At 52.0% G+C, this 15,301-nt stretch overlaps 1 protein-coding gene across 4 annotated transcripts in view; it reads left to right on the plus strand.

The window, feature by feature from the left end:
• The window catches only part of SEPTIN5 (septin 5), a 48,573-nt gene extending 33,314 nt beyond the window's left edge, over positions 1-15,259 (plus strand). For all 4 annotated transcript variants that reach the window (XM_049806945.1, XM_049806943.1, XM_049806942.1 and 1 more), the window contains exons 2-11: positions 3,204-3,300; positions 3,833-3,919; positions 4,490-4,613; positions 4,786-4,920; positions 5,589-5,706; positions 6,034-6,135; positions 7,054-7,150; positions 8,519-8,654; positions 11,165-11,267; positions 11,606-15,259. In XM_049806945.1, the coding sequence (XP_049662902.1) occupies positions 3,291-3,300; positions 3,833-3,919; positions 4,490-4,613; positions 4,786-4,920; positions 5,589-5,706; positions 6,034-6,135; positions 7,054-7,150; positions 8,519-8,654; positions 11,165-11,267; positions 11,606-11,662 (969 nt within the window). In that variant the 5' untranslated portion in view covers positions 3,204-3,290 and the 3' untranslated portion in view covers positions 11,663-15,259. The remainder of the gene's footprint in view (positions 1-3,203; positions 3,301-3,832; positions 3,920-4,489; positions 4,614-4,785; positions 4,921-5,588; positions 5,707-6,033; positions 6,136-7,053; positions 7,151-8,518; positions 8,655-11,164; positions 11,268-11,605) is intronic.
• Positions 15,260-15,301: the final 42 nt, after the last annotated feature.

Genomic DNA, 15,301 nt, shown 5'->3' on the forward strand with positions numbered 1-15,301 from the left:
GCATCTCTTGACTTCACCCTTGACAGATACGCTGGCTACCAAATTCCACCAGGGCTCTTCAGTGCATCCATGGCTGGTCAGAGGAAGGCATGACTGGGGACAGGGCTTTTCCCGTTGCAACTCTGGCTGCCTCCCACTGCAAGAGAAGCTCTTTTGGTATTGCGCTCACCACCGACCTTCCTTACTGCGAGGGAAGTGACTGCATGAGTCATGGGCAAAGGGCAGTGACCTGTGCCAGCTGGGATTTGCTCATTTCAAATGTCGTGATTCCACCGAGCTATGCGGAGGTAACCAGAGGTACAGTAAATCCAGGCTTTCTTGGTTGGGCTGAACAGAAACGAGAGATCAGGTTCAGCCAGTTACATTTGGCTGAAGTAAGTGGAGTTGCACTAGAGCTCAGCTCCCCAGTGTCTCTGTTGTCAGCCCTTAGTAATCTATGTTAAAAACAAAGAAAATAAGAGAAACACACCCCACGCCTCAGCTATGGTTTTATTAGCACATCACTAGTACCACTTCACATGTCACTGGAGAGAGCAGGTGATTGTTGTCGTTGTCTTTCCAAAGTCTGGTAAAGATTGGGGCAGGTCTCTTCCTGCTCCGACCCAAAGGTTGGCCGTATGAGAAGCACAAGGGGAAGGATGTTGGATATTTGTGCAGCTCGCTGAGCAACGCTTGTCCTTGCACTGTGAGCCACAGGCTGTTGTGTGCGCACTTTGGTTGTGTTCATGGATATGTTTCACCAGGAAGCAAAGCAGCTGGGAGGCAGCCCTGGCACCGAGGGGCATGGGCTGGAAGCAGCCTTTTTCTTCTTGTTTTCTTGATCTTGATTATCCCATTTCTTACCCTGCTTTGCACACCTTGTGTTTACCCTTTACTGAGCCTTTTGGGTGGCGGTTCGCAGTGTGCCCCAGGCAGGCATTGCTTTGCAGTGTACAGCTCATGAGAGCTGCCATCACTTTTCACCCTGGGGTCTCGCCGCTGCTCGGTGCACTGCTGCTCTGGGATGCCACTGCCTTTTAGCTCAGCCATTAGAGCTGCCAGTGGAGCGCTTTGGGCACTCTCTGATTTTCCTTACTTCTCCAATTTCATTTGCCCTGTCCCTTCCTGCCATTCTGGGCTGTGGGGTGGTGAAACAGCATTGCTTCAGCCATGTTAGCAAGCGGGGGAGTTGAGGGACACCAGAGCCCACGGTCACTCTGTTAGGGCTAAAGTGACCAAGTCTGAGACCCAATCCAAACCTAAATTTCTAGAAGGCAGTGACCATGCTAAAGACCAGAGTCCTTGGGCCACAATGACCGTCAGCCATGTCTGTCCTGCTTGAGTAGGCAGCTCCAGAGCAGGCATAAATTGGGAGGAGGAGACTCTGTGTCCTCCCTGCTGTGTGTCCCCACCAGGACTTTGTAGTCTGCCTGGCTGAGGATGTCCGAGGATGTTCATGCATGTGGGACGTGCAGTCAGAGGCTGTAGAGGTCTGCTTGGGAGCTGCATTGCCCACTTGCAGTATGGAAATAGATGTGAGTCAGCATTGCCCTAAGCTCCACACACTGGATTGTAATTTCTGTTTCTTTGAGTGTGTGCTCCAGGAACGGGGATAGTTAAACTTAGGAAGAGAGTTCTTCCTTGCTGTGCCTGGAGAACCAGTGCCAGAGAGCTGTGGGGTGAGGACAGCCGTACGCTTGACAGCATCCGTGGCCCGGTGGGAGCTGGGACTGGTTTTGAGGAACTCCTGGCTCCGTGGATTTGCTTGTGGTGTGAATCGCAGGGGTCTGTTTATTTTAAGTGATGTTGAAAAGCAGAGTCTATGATGCCTGTAGCTCAGGCATTTGTGAATGGCTGCTTCCCCTTGGGCCTAGCTTGGAAAGTATGTGAGAAGGGAGGCGTTTGCCAGGGTCCGTGCCCACCCTCCCTCTGTGATGGGGCCTGGGGAGGGGTATGCACTGCCGTGGGGGTGCGGGCTGTGAAAGACCAAGGGTGCTCAGGTGGAGGCTGGATGGATGGAGCAGCCGGGCTGTGTGGCCCACAGTTACCTGCAACCGTGCGAGCTGTGAGCACTGGACCACGTGGTGACCCCAGTCTGAGGGCAGTACCTGGAGCAGGTCTGTGAAGCCCATAGATGAGCTGTGTTTGCCTTTCGGGGACGTACCCTGCACAAGCAGGGTGTGTGCCCCTGGGACGCAGCGCAGGCTGCGTGTTTGCTGCTGGCTGCAGGATGCATGCTGTGTGCTTGAGAAACACACCATTGGTCATGCGGCTCCTTGCGTGCACTTAGTGCGCTTCTACAGAGTATGAGCAATGCTTGTGGGATGGCTGCAGCTTTTATGCTGTAAGAGAGCACTCAGTGACGGGGCTGCATCTGGGGGGTGGTTAGGCAGTAGGTAACATTCCAGTAGTACTATATGTAATACCCTCACCAAAAGCATCTCACCTGTGTTATCAATACTTTACATCTTCCCACTTCTCATGCTCCTTGAACTTCTGTCTCTTCAGAAATAACACTAGAGATTATTCAGGATTTCCTCTTACTCAGCCAGGAGTGGCTGTGACACAGCAAGAAATAATCCTGTCTCAGGTCAAGCAGAAGCCAAGCCACTGCACCTTCCTCTAGACACAGCTCAGGACACCACAAGCCCTGGGGTTCTAATTACAGAGAGCTCTTCATCGTGTACCGCACGCGGAGGGAGAGGGAGATGTAGAGAAGGAGGGAGAGATGTAGTACCGCACGCACCTCTGGAGGGAGAGATGTAGAAATGACTCTAAAAGACCTGGGGAGAGGTGACATTTGGTGACCCTGCTGTGAAGGGAGCCTGCAACTGTGCAGGAGAAGCAAAGAGTTAGGAAGGTTGTGTGTCAGTAGCAGCCCCAGACGTGCTCTCTGGTGGGAACGGCAGGACGTGCCTTTTCCCTTGTGCCTTCTGTACTGGGAGGCTGCCGTAAACTGCTGTGTCGGCTGGTGAGAGCAGCCGAGCAGGGCTGCGGCTGGAAAGGAGGTGGCCCTCTGTGCCCACCTGTGGGAAGGGCAGAAGTCCCTGAGCCTGGAGGAGGAGCGTGCCCTGCCCCGCACCACTGCCAGGGCAGGGACCGACCTCTCCTCCAACCCTTGGGTCTGCCTCGGGCTTTTTGAGTCCAACTCCCTGTCGCTGTGTGAGGCTTGAGCAGGAGGGGTGGCACACCCTGACCTGCTCCCATCCACCTCTGCCCTGCAGGACCATGAGAAGCAGTACGTGGGCTTTGCCACTCTACCGAACCAGGTCCACCGGAAATCCGTGAAGAAGGGTTTCGACTTCACCCTGATGGTCGCAGGTGAGACTGCCCGTGATGGAGGTGACTGGGTCACATGGTGGGTGCGTGGAGGGGACCAGCTCTCCTCGCTTCCCTTAGGTACTCCCTTAGCACCTGGATCCTCCCCTCGCTCTGTTCTGGTCCTTGTCTCAGACCTTGCTTTGCTCTCCAGCCTCTGTTGCAGTCAGACAGTTCTCCCAGCAGGAACGGGCCCCTCCTGACCACTCATAAACCACTCGAGCAAGCTTCTCCTCCAACAGAGTGGCTGGTCTGGATGGTGAAGGCAGGGCTAACCAGGGGCCGAGGGAAAGGAAGGGGTAGGAGGAGGATGGAGGCGCTGGGAGATCACATTTGTACAAGGATTGAGACATCTTGCAGCAGAAGTCCTCCCACTGCTGGAAAAATGTAATGCCAATAAACAGTTTCTGACAGCTCATTTCTCTCACTTCCTCTGGCTCAGGATTCAAAGCCTTGTTCAGAGTTTCATTTGTAAGTCAATTAGTGGGTCATGTTGCTTGCTTTTCCCTCCTCCCCTTTGCACTCTGTCCATTAGGAGAGTCGGGTCTGGGCAAATCCACGCTGGTGAATAGCCTGTTCCTGACAGACCTCTACAAAGACAGAAAGCTCCTCAACGCAGAGGGTAAGTTGGGGACAAAGCGGGGTGAACAGTTCTTGTGCCCGCAGATCTAGACTGTCCTAAGGACTAGTACTTTGGTTCCTTATTTCAGTAGCAGCTACAGGCTTGGCTGGATCCGAGGCCTGTTGTTTGTTGCTCTGCCCTCCTTTGCTGGCTGCAGAGGCACTAGCATTCAAGCAAAAAGGGTTTGGCTGTAGGGCTCTTCTGTCCTATGAAGGGAAGATGAGGCTGCAGAGCAGCACTAGCCCTTTGGGTTGAGATGTTGAGATTTGTCTTTTGTTCTTGGGTGCTGGAAGGTGGTAGGGATTCCCCTTCCCAAGTGACTGGACAAAATGTTCAGAACAGCTGGGCTACAAGCACTTCAGAGGTTTGCGTATCTTCTCAGAGTCTATCTGCCTGCTGCTGGCTTCCTGCAGTACCACTCCCTTGAGGCTCCTTAGCGTTGGATCAGGGTTTTTTGAAACCCATGTTACTTCCTGTGCTCAGTGATAAGGAGGGAGCCGGCTTGTCACGGGTGTGAGTGGGCATCCCAGCGTTACTGCCTGGCTTTAACTCACGTATTCCTGTTCAAAGAGAGAATCAACCAGACAGTGGAGATTGTCAAGCACACGGTGGACATTGAGGAGAAAGGTGTCAAGCTGAAGCTAACCATAGTGGACACACCAGGCTTTGGAGATGCTGTTAACAACACTGAGTGGTGAGCAGGCCACCGCTGCCTTCCTCCTAGTCCTTGGCCATGTCTGTTTTCTGTGGGTGCTTCACAGGAAGGGGGTCGGGAAGTGGGAAGGGGATGCTGCTGCCTCATAGTCCTTAGGAGACTCTGTCCTGTTAAACACATGATTTTGTTTTGATTGAATTTACCTTCCCAGCTGGAAGCCCATCACTGACTACATCGATCAGCAGTTTGAACAGTATTTCCGTGATGAGAGTGGCCTGAACCGGAAAAACATCCAGGACAACCGAGTGCATTGCTGCCTCTACTTCATCTCACCCTTTGGGCATGGGTGAGAGCCCCTACACCAGGGCTGGGGTGTGACTCAGTCCAGAGGGAAGACCCTTGTCCCCCAGGATTGCCCTGTAGCGGCTTGTACCTTGGCAGAGCTGTTGGCACAGGAGAAGAGCCGTCCAGATGCTCTCCCTCAGCTGAGCATCACGCCATCTCCCTCCCCCTCACTGGCATGACAGACTGCCTGTGATCAGGCAGAGTGGATCTCCCTCAGGCCTTACAGCCTGTTTTGGAAATCAGAAGAAATAATGCCACACAGACTTGTATCTTCCCATCTAGCTAAGCCTGACCGATAGGTAGGAAAGGGAGTTTTTAGCTGCCTTCAGTCCCTGTGCCTTGCTGGCTTGCATGCCAGCCTAGACTGGAGCAGCTGGAGAGGCTGTGTTGGCTGCCTGTGGTGGAGGGCAGCTGGAGTGGGGCCCTGGGCTATGGCCTGAGCTGTATTTGGCCTGAAGAGAGCAAATACCCAGCCTGTGTGAGACCTTCAACAGCCAAAATCTGAGGCAGCTTTCCCAAAGATACAGCCTTAGCTGAGGGCTGTCCCAGTGCTGCCGCAGGCTTTTGTGACAGTGCTGTCCTTTTGCCTTCGTGCTGGGTGGGAGAGGCTGGAGGGGGAGCTGCCCAGTGTGTCCTTGCTAACAGTGTTCCTCCTTGTCCCTGCTGCAGGCTGAGGCCTGTGGATGTTGAGTTCATGAAGGCTCTGCATGAGAAGGTCAACATTGTGCCCCTGATTGCCAAAGCCGACTGCCTGATCCCCTCCGAGATCCGGAAGCTAAAAGAGAGGGTTAGATGCTCTGTCTCTACAGGGGTATACTTGATGTGGTAGCAGCGATGGGCTGAGGAGGGAGGGGAGATTATATATATATGTATATAGCATATGTGTATGTATATTTATATATACACACACAGTATCTGCAAATCTAATTGCAGCAGTGCTCTGCTGTGAGAAGGGAAGTGGTGTCTGCAGAGAGGCCAGTTCTAGAAGAAACATCAAATCCTTTTGCCATCTGTAGGCTACGGTAAACCCATGGTAGCGCAAACAGGGAATATACCCAGCGTTTCTGTATTGTTCAGTGTTGTGTCCTTTTGTTTTTGTCTTGTGTGGACACAGATCCGGGAAGAGATTGATAAATTTGGCATTAAAGTGTACCAGTTTCCCGAGTGTGACTCTGATGAAGATGAGGAGTTCAAGCAGCAAGACAGAGAGCTGAAGGTAAGGAACCAGCTCAGCAGGGGACTGGGAAGTCAGGCTCACGGGTATGTCGGTTGCTCCAGAAGGAGCCAGAGCTGCCCTGTGTGTGCCAAAGGCCTGTGCTACTGATACCCAGGGGACAGCCTATACATCACATGGTAGATGGCCTGGAGAAGGTGCTGAAGTCCTTGCTGGTGCCATGAATTCAAGTGTGGCACGAAGACATGGCACTTCTGCTCTCCCACCAGGCAGTGTCAGTCTTTCCTCAGTCTACCCCAGCCTGTATGTTTAAGATGAAGGCTGGGTTGTAAGTAGAAAGAAAATCACCAATTTCTGAGTGATGCCATCAGCAAGGAGGAGTGATTTGTGAGTGATGAGGCACCACTGTGACACATTAGTTGCCTGGGGGGAAACAATATGATCATACAGGCCTGTCTGGAAGCCCCAGCAGCCCAGGCCTGACCCTCTCCCAAGCTGAGCCAGTCCTGTGTGTGCGTGCAGTATGGCCTTGTTTCTCCTGTCAGAAAGGTGGAACGGGCTTTGACTCCCTTCTGAGCAGAGGAGCACAGCCTGTACATCCCTGCCTGGACAAGCTCTTGGCCTATATCGTCCCACTTGCTTGGTGTACCAGCCTCTCTGCTCTGGCTTTCTTGTAGAGCTTCCCCTCAAAGAAGGGATGCAGGCACCTGCAGAAACACAGCTTCCCTCAGGACAGCTGAGAAGGTCAGGCTGGGAATTAGGCTGCCTGCAGATCCCAGTGCCTTAAGCTTTTCTCTGCAACTGGGTTGTGCTGTCCTGTGCTGTGGCACCTGTGGATGTCCCTGTGCCTTTCCTACCAGCACCTTCCTCCTGTACCGCTCCACCTGAGCTTGGTCCTTGTGGGAGGGATCCGTGGGCAGCCCTGGGCTGCGCTGGGCTCAGTGACGCCTCTCATTCCAGGAGAGCGCTCCCTTTGCCGTCATCGGCAGTAACACTGTGGTGGAGGCGAAAGGCCAGCGAGTCCGTGGTCGGCTCTACCCCTGGGGCATTGTGGAAGGTAAGCGTGGTGCCTGGGAGGCAGCACTGTGAACGAGGGGCAGGCAGGGACAGGGGAAGGACAGGCAGGTACTTGCAACAGGGGCGGCAGGGGAGAGCTCACCTCTGCACAGCCGTGACTGTCTGTGCCACCTTTGGCACATGGCAGGGAACAAGGTAGGGTAGAGACAGAGGTACTGGGACCGGCTCAGGAGGTCTGTAACTGGGGGTGTAGCAATGACTCTGCCTCTGAAGCCATGACAGACTGAAGAAGAGAGGCTCCAGTGTGAATGGAAGAATGCCTGGGCTGTAATGCACTAGGATATGGCTTCTTATTAAGGGGGGAGGCTGGGCATTGCCAGTTTAGTTTCTCAGGAGAAGCCGTTGCCCTCAGCCAAACTGAATTATAAACCCTTCTGCACTCCCTCCTCTGCTGCCACTCCTGTATGTGCTGGAGTTGCTGGGCTGGAGGGTGTGCTGATGCACAATGTGTTTGTCTCTAACTTTCTTCATTTCTAAAGGGAGACATTTCATAAAGCCCGTAAGCAGAATAACCCTGCAATGGCTTTTGCTGCTGTTGCTGACTCCCCCACGCTGGCCCATTGCTTTAAGGTCTTGCAACTTTAGCTCCCAAAAGCTTTTGTGTGCACTCGTGGGCTGGTGTCGCCTGCTTGGGCTGCCCAGCTGCTGGCTCTGCTCTCTTGCTGGCTCCGGAGGGGGCTGTGCCTGTCAGGGTGCTGGCATTTGGCAGCGGGATCAACTTTGTGAAACCCTGGGCCTGACACAGCCGGCTTCCCTCAGCCTTGCAGAGAGCTAAATGGAGATCACTACGGCAGGCACCCAGCTACCCAGCACAACACTTCCCTGAAGTCTCACAGCACTGCCTGGAGCCTAGCTCCCTGTGGTAACAGCAGCCCTTTCAGCTCTCCATACCGTTGCCTCCTCATGGCTTTGCCTCTCAGGGGCTGATTTTGCCTACAGAGGCCTTTCGGTCAGTCCTAAGTTCTGAGGAGATGAGCAGTTTGCCTCCAGCACTGGCTGTGCTCACTGTGGTTATAACAATGACATCCCGTGTACCTGAGAGCAGCATCCTCTTTCAGGGCTCTGCTGTACATGCTTAATTAATCCTCTTACCCAGAAAAAGTCCTGGGAACACAGTGACTTTAGCAGCCTGGCTTCAGCATCAAGAAGCGCAGAGCATCATTGAGGCCTGGGCCAGGGCCAGGGGGAGAGCCCCAGGCAGTAGCAGGGGAGAGCTGGGGGGAGGATGAGGGAGGAGTCCCAGGGGGGAGTTTTAGTCCAGCCTGGGTGGTGGGAGGTGAGAAGGAGCTCTCTGGAGAGGGCTGGTGAGGTGTGAGATCCAAGCTCTCTCCTGTTGTTGCTTCTGCAGTGGAAAACCAGGCACACTGCGACTTTGTGAAGCTGCGGAACATGCTGATCCGGACGCATATGCATGACCTAAAGGATGTCACTTGCGATGTCCACTATGAGAACTACCGAGCTCAGTGCATCCAGCAAATGACCAGGTGGGTCCCCACCGCTTCAACCGGAGCTGGCAGGGGTGTCTCGCTCTCTGCGGAGTTGGGGTTGCTCTCAGAACAGCTTGTCGGTCAGGAGACTGTGAGTCTGCTGGGGACATGCTGGGCTGCAGCTTGGGGTATGGCACCGGGAGGTAAAATAGCAAATCCAAGCATGTCTCCCACAGTCTGAACCCATGGTGGGGATGCTTTTGAGAATCCATGTTCCTGTCTGAGGATTCCCCATGCAGATCTTGGAAAACAGGCCTGGAGATTCTTTTGAAGATCTGTTCCTAGCACTGGGTGAAATACATCCAGCCTAATGAAACAGAGGATAAAACCATCTCTCTCGTGGGTGATAGCTGTGTGCATTGCCAAAAAGGAAGGCATTCTGCAGTCTGCAGTTCTGTCCAAATGACAGCATGACCCTTGGGATGTTTCTCAGACAACAGAGCCCAGGCAATTAGTAAGACTCTTAACAGGTCTCCAAAGATTTCTCTGCATTGTCTTCCCATTGCATTTGATTCTCTGTGGTTTTAGTCACAATGATCAGAAAATAGAAGAGAGAACGCTTGCGGGCTTCTCATTTGAAACATCTTCTTTTCCTTCTCCCTTCTGTGACTGAAATACTGGTGACAAGTTCTAGATGTAAGTCTCGGCTCATCTGTTGTAAACCGTCCCCTTCGCTTCCTGTCTGTACTGGCTGGGTAGCTCTGTGCTGCCACGTTGCAGAGCAGAAATGGCTGCGTTTCACTGAGGAACAGTCCTGCATGTGTGCAAACGTGCAGGTTGGCACATTCTGTTCACACACAGTGTATCTCAGTACTTTTGCATAGCAGACGAGCCTGTCTTTTTCAACAGTGAGAATACGGAGTCCCAAAATAACTATGTTAAATGCTAGAGATCTGTGAGAAGTGTCACAGCTGCTATTTAGGTAGGCTATGTATCTATTAAAAGAAAAGCACGATGAAAAAGCAGTTGCTCAGCTTAAGAAAAGCTTAAGTTCAGTACTGTTTCTCACGCCTTGGCTAGTTCCTTGCCAGTGAACAAATCTTGTAAAACAAGAGCGTGGCCATTTCTAGCAGTGGGATAAAGGGTCATTCCCTAGAGAGACGTCTTGAGAGGAGATCCCAAGCTCCAGGGTTGGAATTGACTCAATAATGAGCCAACGGTGACTCCAAGTGGTGAACGCCTGCAAGTGGCATCTTGAATTCCCAGTTTCAGCCCAGGAGTCTTTGGCCACTACCACCCCCTCTTCACCTACTGAGAGCTCCTCTGACTTTTGGAGGAAAATCACCTCCTTTCTCTGTCCCCTGCCTGCGCTCCTGTGCACCCCCAGCCCTCATAGCAATGCTGCTGTGCCGTGCCTGTTGTGTCTCATGTCTCCCACCTGAATGTGAGGGCAGACTTTTTTATCAGACTTGCAGTGATAGAACTGCTCCCATGTTTTTATCTTCCTGGAAAAAAAAGGACCGTGGTAAGCATGTGGTGCCTTAGGGATGCTGATAGTTTGTGTTGATGCTGTATATATGTGTAGGCACATGCACAGAAGAGCCAAAGGAGACCAGATAAATGTGTGTAAATGTCTCTGCTAAGCTTGCTAACGCAGTTACAAAAGGTGGTCAGAAACATCAGCCCTTTCTGTGTTTGCTCTCAGTGTAAGCCTGGTTTGGATTTTCTCTGTTAGCTACCCACAAGCTCCTGTTTTGAAAACTTTTGTCACCTTTGGTCTCATTCTGCATCTGAGTGCATCCCACACCTCTGGGCTAGATTGCCGCACAGCCCCTTGTGTGGTTTCACCCCAGCTGGCAACTAAGTACCGCAGAGCCGTTTGCTCACTCTCCCCTCGGTGAGATGGGGGAGACAATCAGAAGTGTAAAAGAGAGAAAACTCAAGGGTTGAGATAAAGGCAGTTTAATAAGTGAAATAAAACTGTGCATGCAAGCAAAACAAAAACAGGGATTAGTTCACCACTTCCCATGGGCAGGCAGGTGTTCAGCCATCTCCAGGAAAGCAGGGCTCCATCATGCATAACGGTTACTTGGGAAGACAAGTACCATAACTCCAAACGTACCTCCCTTCCTTCTTCTTCCCCCAGCTTTATATGCTGAGCATGACGTCGTATGGTCTGGAATATCCCTTGGGTCAGTTGGGGTCAGCTGTCCCAGCTGTGTCCCCTCTCAACTTCTTGTGCCCCCCCCCACCTACTTGCTGGTGAGGTGGGGTGAGAAGCAGAAGAGGCCTTGACTCTGTGTAAGCACTGCTCAGCAATAATGAAAACATCCCTGTATTATCAACGCTTTTCAGCACAAATCTAAAACATAGTCCCATACTGGCTACAATGAAGAAAATTAACTCTGTCCCAGTCAAAACTAGCACACCCTCTACCTGGCTGGGTGCATGCTGCTGCATTGCTGGCAGGTCTGCCATCGTGAGTGACAGCCATCACATGGTGACACGAAAGCTAGCAAGCCTGAACCACAACTGACTGCATTTTTCCCCTTTCTCCATCTCTTTAGCAAGCTGACTCAGGACAACAGGATAGAAAGCCCGATTCCTATCCTGCCTCTCCCAACACCAGACACTGAGACAGAGAAGCTGATCAAAATGAAGGATGAGGAGGTGAGACCCATTTCTGCCTGGATGTCCTTGGTGTTGGAGCTGGAATCTGAGAAATTTCTCCAGGATTGCCCCATAGAGGCTGTCCTGGGGCTTCCCACTCCTGCCTCCAGCCATCATGAGCTCCTGGTGTGGAGGACAGGGTGTGAAAGCTGTGGCTTCCTCTGTCAGGGAAATGTGGCTCCATACCACCACAGATACAGAAGCTTCTGTGCTCAGGCATGAGTTAATACTCTCTGAGGGATCCCTTTGTCAGCTCCACGGGACTGCCCCCAGTGCAGATCACCAGCTCCCAGCCACAACAGATCCTTTTTTGACTCTCTCTTCTCTGTCTCATGCAGTTACGGCGGATGCAAGAGATGCTGCAGAAGATGCAGCAGCAGATGCAGGATCAGTGAGAGGCAGGTACTCGGAGGGCAGAGGGAATCCCCCAGTGACCATCTGAGGCCTGGCAAGAGCTGTGGACGTTTAGAAAAGGTTTCCTGTTGTATAGAGACTTGTGGGCAAGAGCTGCACCCGCACCCTCTAATTTATTAGCAGCAATGCTGGCTTTGCGGTCAGCTGGATTGTGGAGGAGGCTGTTCACTTAACAGTTTACTGATGTGTATTTCTTTTTTAATAATTATTCTTTCTTTTCTTTTTTCTTTTTTCTTTTTTTTTTTTTTTTTTAAAAAAAAGAAAATAGCCTGGAAAGTCTCTAAGGCATCCTAAAAAAGAAAAAAAGAAAAGAAAAAGATCTCCCTTTCCCATGTACTAATTTCTTGTTTGGGAATGCTCTGGTATTTAAAGTCCTGGTTTCTCTGGTGTACGAACTTGAAGACTATCTGTGTCAATGCACGTAAATGTTTACTCCCAACTGAGGTGCTGTGCCCCCCTCCCCATTCCCCTTGTCTGGGGCCAGCAAAAGCATTGTAAAGGCAGCCGTACCCTCCCGTGAGTTTGACCTGTGCTGCTCGGGCTCCTCAGCCTGGGGCCAGCTCTGGCCCAAAGAGCTGGAGCTGGGGGTTTCTCTGTGCACTGACTTGTTCAGGGGTCCTGATGGTTGCCTGGTTTCCCGCCTGGGTTTTTCTGGGTTTTTTGTTTAGTTGGTTGGGTTTGGTTTTCCTATCAAGAAACTCCAGGATCTTTGCACTGAGCAGCAAGGGACTGAGCTTCTCGAGGTTGGTTAGAAGAAAACGTCTTCTACTGGCCTCAGTTATGTCTTTCTGGCAGAGAGGATGAGTTGTTGACTATTGCCTGCAAGGAGGAGACGATGGGAGCAAGCACCTTCCCAGCCATGGTTTTGTCCTACAGCAGGCTGGAGGTGTTGGTAGAGGTACCCCAGGGCCCTGCAGTAGCTGGGTTGAGGGTATCTCATGGTTTAGCTCCGGTCATCCAGCTGCAGTGTGTCTCCAGTGTCTGCTCTGAAAAGCACCGTGGCAGCCAGTGCTTGGCCGGGACTGCTTTGGAGGGGGTAGAAACCCTAGGGCTAAAATCCAAGCTCAAATGAAGAGCTGTGCCCTACCCCTAGGCTTTGCAGTCCCACAAGTGCATTGCTGGCTCTGAGCTTCTCCTGGGGAAAGGGGCAGTTTTTGTAGGCTTGTACCAGAGATCTGCAAGCCGCCTGTCCAGGCAGGTGTTGGGTCAGCATGGCAGGTGCAGGAGTGTCACTGCATGGGGCTGAGCGCAGCCCAGCAGACTTGGCACTTGCTTCCCTGCCCTTCCCCTGGGACTCAGCCCTTCTCCCCCTCCCCAGACCAAGGCTCTTCCTGCCTCAGTGCTGGGAAGGCTGGTGGATCTGCTGGGCAGAGATAAGAGCACTCTTTGGGCAGCAGCTTCTGTCCTGTTCTTGCTTCCTGCAGTATTTTTAACTTTAGTCCAGCCAGAGCAGAGCCTTGGAGTGTGATGTGCCTGACAGGGCAGGCCTCACCAGCGACACTGCCGCGCTCGGAGGGAATCATGGCTGTTGGAGGGAGAGACACTTGGCTCTTCCCTCCGACTCCAGGGAGTGCTGCCATGGGCTGGGCCCTTCAGCTCCTCTGGCTCCCGGTCCCATTTCTCTGTCCCCTTACCCCTTTTGTATCTGCTCCTCCATCTCTGTCTCTCCCCAGAAGATCTCCCTGGATAGGAAGCACAGTGCTGGCCAGGAATAGTCAGGCCCTAAGTTCTGTTATTATGTGCTGCATTTGTCTGATTCCCCCATGGGGCTTTAGAGTCCTGATCAGGGCTTGTCCAGGTGGTGAGTAGGTTGGCTGGTTCCAGTTACTCACTGTACAGAGCCTCTGCTTAGCCAGAACATGGGCTGTACGGGCAGGGGAGAGACTCTGGCACAGTGTGGAAGGACAAAGCGAGGGTGGAAGCCCCTTGGCAGAAATGTGCCAGCTGGGCAGGAGCAGTGTCCAACAATGTTTTTTTTTTTTTTCTTTCATTCTCCTCTATGTTGGGCTCATGAGTGACAGTGGCAGTGCCAGCCTAGGAGAGGGGAACAGTTCAGCTTGTCTTCAGTAACATGCAGGACCAAGGTGCTTAAGGAGGAAATAGAACCTTTCTTTGTGCGGTGTGCTTACTTGAGCATTGGAGTAGCCTGAAACAGAGCTTCCTCCAGGTTTTCTGGAGCTGGTTTGCTGCTGTCCAAACAGAAGGACTGCTGAGTTCTCAGTTTTATCCACACTAGCATAACGGGAAACACCTTGCAGTACTTGTCCCCTCTTTTCTTACACTAGTCTTGTCTGTGAGGAGGATGTTCTGTTGCAAATGAGCCCTGTCCAGCTGGAGATGTTCCTCTTTCAAACAGATTTATTCCTAGAAGATAAAAGAGACCTTTACTCTTTAGCGTGGACATAGAGGAGGTGACAGCTTTTATCCTGGGCTGTGTGTGGACATGCTGTGTGCTGGTGAGAGCACAGGGTACACTGGTCACAGGCAGGCATGATTGCTGAGGGTGAATCTGCCCCTGTCCCTCTGGGTGAGGAAGTCTTCATCAGCTCCGTGCACATGGCTCCTCCGTCAAGTCGATAGTCACAAGTCTGTCCTCTACAGAGAGCTGAAGCCTTTGGCTACCAGCTGGCAAAGATTGTTCAAGTTGCACTTAGAAAAAAATGCACAGGAGTGAGGCACCAGAGATGTCTTCTACAGAGGGGCAGTGGTGCCACTGAAATCATATCTCCATGTAGGAGGTTCCCTGCCCAGAGCACCAGAGTTTGGGGGCTGCCTGGAAAGGGATTAGAGACTGACTGTGGGGGACACCAGGGATTCTGACTCTGGCCTGGAAGTTGGCATCTGTTTATTAAAGGAGGAATGTTTTGTACTGTTGCACTGAGCTACGCAGTAAGCAGAGAAGAGACTCCTGAACAAATGTAGCTTGGCCATTTGGCTCTGGCAGTGAGAAGTGTGAATAGGAAAGTAATGTAACACCTCCCCTCACGCAACCCTCCACAGCCTTATATGCAACCCCAGCACCCCCAGGCACATTCCCATGCCTCTGCCAAGATTTGCCCTGCTGAGTGAGTTGCTGCAGGGGTGGTGTCCCACTCTGCAGAGCTGTCCCAGGCTGCAGCTGGGGCTGTCGGTACAATGTCTTGGACCTTGTGCTTGACTGGGGAAGGAGCCGTGGCTTGAACTCCTTATGTGCCGCTGCTGTGCTGGTCCTGCCTGTGCAGTCCTTGCTGCCTCCCCGCATGCCTCCCCCCCCAGAGAAGGAGGGGTCCCATACTTCACGCTCTACGATGGCATTCCCTGCTCTTCCTCACAAACCTTGCTGTGCTTTAATGCTGGCTTGCTCCTGCCATGCGACTTCCTCACCCCTTGCTCCATTCCTAGGCTCTTTGTTTCTTCTCCATCTGTTGGTTTATTATAATATATTTTTTTTGTAAATTTCTGTTTGAACATTTTGTCATTGTGAACAAAGAAAAATGAAACCTTTTAAAACATACCCATTTTATTAAATGATTATTGTTATTATTAATAATGTTTACTACCTGAATTGATCAGTGAAATAAATACATTCAAAAAACCAACCTCTTTCTGTTCAATTTTCAGTCCCCTTGAGCAGCATTGGT

Source organism: Accipiter gentilis, chromosome 7 (assembly GCF_929443795.1).
Source record: "Accipiter gentilis chromosome 7, bAccGen1.1, whole genome shotgun sequence".
In the NCBI taxonomy this organism is placed as follows: Eukaryota; Metazoa; Chordata; class Aves; order Accipitriformes; family Accipitridae; genus Astur; species Astur gentilis.